Here is a 7500-nt window from a genome sequence, read left to right on the forward strand (position 1 = left end):
TGGATGCCTACCTGGCTGGACTCATTTGAGTCCCGTTTCTCTTTTTGGGGTTTTTTGTTGTTCTCCCGTCCTGGCGGGGGGTCGGGCTAGAAGATCTACTAGGTCCCTTCCGACCCTTAATCTATGAATCTATGACTTGGCTAAGTAGGACTCAAGGAAGAGAAACACAAACTTAACAGAAAGCAGTGAGACTAGGGCTAAAACTCTGAAACTGAAAATATTACTTACCCTGGTCACAGGCTTCCTGAACTCCAGTGAGAGAGAGCTGTAAAGGGAATTCTCAAAATATTCAGTTTAAGAACTGACATCCTGATCTCTACCCCATTGCTGTCTATGGGAGTCTTCTTCCCCCTGACTTCAGTAGGGTTTGGGATCAAGCCTTAAGTGAGTCTTTAATCTCCAGTTGCATTTTGTTGCAACAGAACAGGGAGCCTGGGCATAGAAACATCCAAGCATGTGTGTTGCAATTGTCTGTGCACTTGAGAAACTCTATCAGTCTCCAGCAGAGAGAATCAGTATGGCTTCTGAGTTAATACTGTCTTTTTGGACTGGGGTTCCCAAGCACCAGTTTAGAACTTCCTTTTCTCTGCTTCTCTGTGACTAGGAGTCAATGTTGCTGTGGATTAAATACATCTCCATTGTTATTTTCCAGACAGGTTGTCCATTTCCTATTGCCGGAGCAGCGGCCCTGGAGGCCAGAACGTTAACAAAGGTACAGAAAATATAGCACTACCTAACAACAGCGTACCAAATGTAGCTATTGCTACTGCTTTCTAGTTTAAATACAATTCTCATCAACCTGAAGACCCTGGCTTCTTGCTTTCCGTGACCATTAAGAATTTAAAGGGATACTTGGGTCAAAGTCAGTGTACCCTTTTGGTTTTGCAAGAAGGAGCTTTTACAAAACTGGATGCTGATGGCAACATGTGTGACTGACTTAATCCAGTGGAAATGATTTTGCTTCCAGCTCCTCTATGTTGTTTTCAGCCTGATCATTGCACTATGATAGTTCCCAAGAAACTGAACATGAAACATGCCAATCTGCTTTCATTGAACAAGCTAAGATGCATGAAAAGTCGATATCCTAAATACTGTAGTCAAAAGTACATTTTTTTTTTTAAACTTTCAAAGAATGAAAGAATTATTATATCCAGTTCTACCTGGCTGTTTCCCTTTAAATAACTTCTTCCTTGTATTATGGGAAGTAGAAGTTAGAATTTATTTCACACTGCCTATTCTTCAGGAGTCTGTATAAATACCTGGATTGTTTTTCTTTAACTGTGGAGTAATTTGAGCAGAACAAGAGTACAACAGTTATTAACCATTATCTGCTCCTGCAAACTGCTTGCACTGGAATTGGGATGTCAACAGCAGCAGCTGCTTTGATTACTCATTCTGTGAGAGGGCACTTCAAGTGAGCTGCTTTGGTGAAATAACCCACTCTCCTTTTTCACTTACAGTAAATAGCAAAGCGGAAGTTAGATTCCACTTGGCATCTGCTGACTGGATTCCAGAAGATGTGCGGCAGAAGATAGCTGTGATGGTAATTGTCAGCCTTTCCCTCCCAAACATAGTTTGGGAAATTTTACATCCTTCAGACCAAGAAAAGCAAAAACAGAACCGAGGGCTTGTGGTTAATTATTTTTCCTCTTTCTTATCCTCAGCACAAGAATAAGATCAGTAAATCAGGTGATCTCATCATAAACTCCGAAGTGAGCCGCTACCAAATGAAGAATCGGGCTGATTGTTTGCAAAAGATTAGAGACATGATTCTAGAGGCCACAGAGAAGCCTCAAGTGAAACGCAAGGAGACTTCTGAGATGCTCATAGCCAGGTAAAAGAAACAAAAAGGGAGCTGCACTTTAAATCCATGTAGACCTAATCCAGTTATTCAGGCTAGTTTTGAGTTTGCAACCTGCAAACTTTTAAAAAAATTTTGACCCCAACGGTGGGCAAGAAAGAAAATTGAATAATGCTAGGAAGGTCTTGGAGGGGCTGTGACAGGATGCCATTTAAAATGCTGGTCTTGTTACCTGGTTCTAACAGACATGCACTTTACTGTGAGCTATGGATCAGAACTGTTTTAAAGCATCTCTTGTAATGTATCATTCACCATAATAGGATTTGTCATAAGAGATCAGATCACCAGGTATCAGAATCTGATGCCTATTTCCACACGTGTGGACCAGCACCTAATACCCTACCGGAAGGCAAATATCTGTAGCCAGCAGTGTAATGCTGTTCTTGACTGAAGGAATCTAGAATTTTACTGACCCTGATGATCTTGTTTGGGGGTTAAACTAGAAACTTGTTTACCCCTTTTAAGGCAGTTGAACTTGATATAGTTCAGCTGCTTTCTTAAATAATATAGAAGGACCAGAGTTTGCCTGCCTTGGTGTGTGTGGATAGTGCGTAACATTGGGTGCCCCATGCTGATACAAATAGTGAACAAGAGTTGGTTTTAAATGTTCTTGAGCAGACTGAGGTATTTTTCTCACTGTGTTTTTAGGGTGGAGAAAATGAATCGCGAACGACTACGACAGAAAAGGCTTCGCTCAGCCATAAAACAAGATAGGAGTGTAGACTTCGACTGAAAGCAACTTGGAAAGAATTCCCTTGATATCCTCTCTTTAAAGTGGTTCCCCTGGAAGCTGAAAAGGATGGTAGACAGCATTGTGAACTACATTTAAAATGTTGGGGGGGGTTGTTTCTCAAAAAAATGTAAATAAAGTATTTAAACATCTGCTTTTTGTACATAGTAAAAACAGAATTTTTGCTGTAACTGAAAAATATTAAGCTGGCAAAAGAAGCTGTTGCCCAAGTTTTAGGACAAAGCAGACGGTTAGGTTTTTACCATCTACCATAACTATTTTTTTTTTTTAGTTCCCCATGCTCCTATCATTAATCCTTCTGTGTTCATATGAGAACAGCTTTTGCACCTGAAGATGCAAGTAATAATATCAGTCTTTCAGCAAAAAGTCATGGGTTTGGAGATTTAAATAGCAGAAAGCGTTAGCAAGATATAGATGGACCTGGCACTCCAGTCTCTCTTTCCTACAAGCAAAAACTGCTCGGAAGAATTATCAAGGGCACAACAATAAATGGATGATGGACCAAGAAATCTCATAGATGTTATTTAAATGTTAGCATCAGAAAAAGAAAGCTTCTAATTTATTTTTCTCTTTTGGGTTTAGTGCATCTTTTTAACTAGTTCTAACTCATCTAGTTCTGTCACAATTAGTTCTCATCTATGAATTAAGTGTTGCATATTTTTAAAGTTAACTTATAAAACTGTCAGGGTAAGCATGTTTATCAGAAGCAGGAGTATCTAGGCCAGTAGCTTTCAACCTCTTTAGACTCAAGGCACCCCTCACTGAACTCACCAGATCCCTCCAAAAATGCCAGCTCTTAGCTTCTACTTGGTCTTTGCCTATGGAAGAATAAAAGCAGTTCTTCTGTTGCAGAGAACTTAGAAAGCCTACAATAGGTCAGAATGTCTTTGATGCTATGGATTGCAACATGAAATCTCTGGATTTATCCTGTGAATTATATGCAAGTGCTGGATCACACGTCACCCCATGGTGGTTGAGAACCATTGTCTAGATAAACCATAGATTTCTCAGGTAGGGATTATTGTCTGCACAAACTTACAATAAGTAAATCTGATCCTTGATTGACGTCCTTAGGTACTATCCTAACCAACAATAGTAAGAGATTCTTCTCCAATTAATTTGAATAACTATTCTAAAAAAGGAAGCATTTCTCATAAGATGTGGTGATCTTACATTTAGGGTTTTCCCCAAATTCATTCCTTTTCACCTTTTCATTCCTAGTTCCCAAACTGAAGAAAAAGGCCTCCATGGTAGTACGTATCATCCATTGGCTAAGAAGAGTTGCCTGCTTCTTACCTATAGTTTGTTCACTCTGCTTAGGTTGCAAAACATGCAGCTTTGTTTCTTGGATTGGTGACTGAGAACAAGGGTGTCCTTCCAGAGCTGGTTGTGAAGCCCCTGGAGTTCTCGCATCCCATTTTGTGGACAATCACCCCTCCAGTTGCCTGCTACAACTTGATTTTTATTTTTTTACTTTTATATGAGGGAGGCTGCCCCAGGGCTTCCTAAATTGCTCTCTTAAATGACCACCAGGTGCTATGGTCACTGCCTTATGGGCTAACTGCATGGCTCCATTCCAATTCTACACTGCCCCATGCTTTGCAGATGGCATCCTCAATGTTCTCTTCCACTGCAACAAAAGCACTACCTAGCTAGCTCATGGAGGTATTGTGAGAACCAAGTCATTAATGTTTGAAGAAAAACCTTTATATATAAAAGTCAAGAGTTTTCTACCAGCTCCAGCGCCATTGGCTCAAGAAGTCATAAAATAACTAGGGGAAAAGCAGAGATTTTTATGGGCGATATTTTTTATTGAACTAATGGCTGGGATTTTAATAGCTTGTGTAAATCTATCCCAGCCATGCAGTTGGTCCAATAAGAGCTCCCTCACCAAAATCCCTGCCTTTTGCCTATTTCCTGGACTGTAAAGGCTACAGCATGAAATAACTACTTTTTCCAGTCTAAGGCTGGCAAGGTCTTTGAGATGCTCATTAATGAACCATGAAAAAATGTTACAGCGAGAATAGTGGTGTCTACAGTTGGCCTTACCACAATGAACAAAAAGGAAGGTGTCACGAGCCAGTATGTCCATCGAAAATCCAGCCCAACCTACTGACTATTATCAACAAAATAACGAGGAAGACAAGCAGAAGCTATTTAGTGATGATTTCTTGGCATAGCCTGTAATAAAATATATTAAAGCTCACTTTTTCTTGTGAAGGAGGCCCCATTAGCCTAATGGATAAGGCACTGGCCTTTTAAACCAGGGACTGTGGGTTCAACCTCATCCCCCAATAAGAAAGAGCTCTCATGGCAATAGTTTTTATGTTCCTCACCCTTCACTTCCCTTGTTTTTCTGTTGAAAACTTGAAATCAGAAAAAAGTGGCTCACACTGACTTTGGAAAGAAGATTAAATCAGTTTCAGGGGTTCTGAAGCTCTTTTGGAGAAGAGCAGATTTTAGATCTGGTGGGAGCAGGGCAATCAGGTCTATAGATCCACACTGATCCTAGGTAAGAGACCAGATCCCTCCCTAGCAGTCCTGGAGAACCCACCCCACAGGCTGCATTAGCTCTTTTCTGAATCGAGGGAATGTGCTCTTTTCTAGTACATCAAGGGAATATGTCACCCTTCCCAGGACTCCTGCCAACAGTTCATTAGCCTCTACATAAATACCGACTGAGCCCACTGACATTACTCCCATGCACAGTGTGCTCCCTCTATTTTATTCCCTAAGCAGTTCTCTACATTTTCCTCTTGAAGCTTACACAGAAGCATAAAATCTGGACCTGGGTGATAGTGGCTTAGGACTGCTTGACTTGTTCCTTCTTTTCAAGGCAGTTCATGTTAATATAAGAACAGCACTGGTTCCCCTAGCACAGGGGTGGGCAATTATTTCAGGCGCAGGGCCACTTACTGAGTTTTGGCAAGCCATTGAGGGCCGCATGACAGGCAGCCAGGGGCAGATAAATATTAATTTTCTAAAATGTTTAGGGCCCCACAGGCCGGATAGAATGGCCTGATGGGTTGGATCTGGCCCCTGGGCCGCATTTTGCCCACCCCTGCCCTAGCACATGGATCTTTGCATTTCCTAACCCAGATGTAGCTTGATAAACTAAACGGCTTAAATAGTTGCACTACCAAGGGAATGGTCAGCCTTCTGGCCTGATGTCAGACAGGTCTCTGCCATTATGCCATGCCATTAATGAGCAAAACAGCTGGGTAGATGAGTTGGCCTAAAGCCTCCCATGACCTCACTTCCCTGCTGACTGTCTGTTGTGAGGCTTAAATGAAACTAAATCTTACTGTGGGTGCATCTACACGTACATTCATGCACCATAGTTATGATACATTAAATTTAGTACCTGTGGTACTAACTCAATGTGCTGACACTGGCACTGCTGCTCAGTGGTGCCAGCACATGCCTTTTTAGTGACACTGATGTGCAGTAGATTAATTAGCACAGCTTTTGCCATGATGTGCTAATGTGCAGTGGAATTAGTCTACTGCACATTTAGTGTCTCACATAGACATGCCCTGTATGGGAGGAAGGCAAAGTAATCCTTTATGTGCATTGAGAGAGTGCAAGGTATATTTTTGAACTGGATGAAAACCAGCAAAGAATAGCATCAATCCAGGGCTCACCAATACAACTGCCTTGTGCATTTGATGCTGAATTCTGCTTTCCATGGTGACTTGTTGCACAAGTTCCCTCAAAGCTTGCTGCTCCTGGAGACGAGGCACTACAGCAAAACTGCACTGGAAAGAGAAAGCTTCTTGTCCTAGTCCTTGTTGGGAAAGGGGAGGAAAAGTTTGAGGTTACAGAGCAAGGCTAGAAGCACTCCCATTTTTGAACAGCAAAGGCATGACAAAGGGATTTACGGAATGGCCACGCGAGGGCGATCTGGGCTAAGCAATGGGGAAGCCCTGGTGGTCCCTGGAAGGGGCTTCCCTCTGCTGCTCCCAGCCCAGGGCCTGGCCCCAAGCAAACTTTTAGTATCGGCCCCCACTTCGCCAGCGATAATGATTTTTTTGTTGCAAAAGTCCTTATCACATCTGTGGTATCAGTGTCTGTAAATAGTTTGTTCCCAACTGATAACATGGCCAGTCCCGAATATGCACAACAGTAAAACTTTGGGTTTTTTGCAATTGTAATTTTTTTTTTCATTTTCACCCAATTTGCCTATGCCTGGGTTTGTGTGTGTACGCACACACACACACACACACACACACACACACAGAGGCAAACATATATTATATTATATTAATTATATTAATGCGCGCACAGATCTCATGCCAGAGCTGGCGAGGTGCTCGCAGTCCACCCCTGCCACTTGCAGTGCAGAGGACTCTGGCTCATGTTGTAAAATGAAAATCTGTGCCACCCCAGATGGGACTCGAACCCACAATCCCTGGCTTAGGAGGCCAGTGCCTTATCCATTAGGCCACTGGGGCTTCAGCGAAAATTTGCTGCCACAGCAGCACTTCACCCTACGCCAGGCGAGGCATACGTGGGCTTTCGTGGCTTTCGGACCGCGCCGGCTCCGCGCTCAGCGCAGCGGCCCGGGGGAGGCACCGCCCCTCCCCCCGCAGGGGCCGAGCTAGCGGCGCGCACAGCACGGCCCGGCCCGCTTCCCCCACCCCGGGGCCGCGTAGCTCAGCGCGCAAGGCGGACCGCTGCGAGCCACCACATCACGCGTTCGACTCTCGTCCTCGCCAAACCTCCCCCACCCGCCCTCACGTATAGCAAAGTTTAGGGAACTTAACACCCGCGGTTTGTTCTGAAACCTGCCAGGATTAAACCTTACAGTTGTACAGCCCCTTGCACGGAGAGTAAAGCCCCGCACGGGGGCGGGTTGTAGCCGGCTGACAAGGCTCTGCGCAGACGT

At 43.5% G+C, this 7500-nt stretch overlaps 1 protein-coding gene and 1 non-coding gene across 2 annotated transcripts in view; one reads left to right on the forward strand and one right to left on the reverse strand.

The window, feature by feature from the left end:
* MRPL58 (mitochondrial ribosomal protein L58) overlaps positions 1–2744 on the forward strand; it is a gene marked incomplete at its 5' end in the record, with an annotated part of 5397 nt that extends 2653 nt beyond the window's left edge. The window contains 4 exons of the mRNA XM_019515243.1: positions 653–712; positions 1461–1543; positions 1665–1834; positions 2510–2744. Of these exons, the coding sequence (XP_019370788.1) occupies positions 653–712; positions 1461–1543; positions 1665–1834; positions 2510–2594 (398 nt within the window). The remainder of the gene's footprint in view (positions 1–652; positions 713–1460; positions 1544–1664; positions 1835–2509) is intronic.
* A 4249-nt stretch (positions 2745–6993) lies between these two features.
* On the reverse strand, positions 6994–7066 carry TRNAR-CCU. Its single transcript has one exon. It is a non-coding gene; the product is annotated as a tRNA-Arg (tRNA).
* Between the last annotated feature and the right edge of the window lie 434 nt (positions 7067–7500).

This window comes from Gavialis gangeticus, unplaced genomic scaffold, assembly GCF_001723915.1.
Source record: "Gavialis gangeticus isolate Ggan-Ray unplaced genomic scaffold, GavGan_comp1, whole genome shotgun sequence".
Classification (NCBI taxonomy): domain Eukaryota; kingdom Metazoa; phylum Chordata; order Crocodylia; family Gavialidae; genus Gavialis; species Gavialis gangeticus.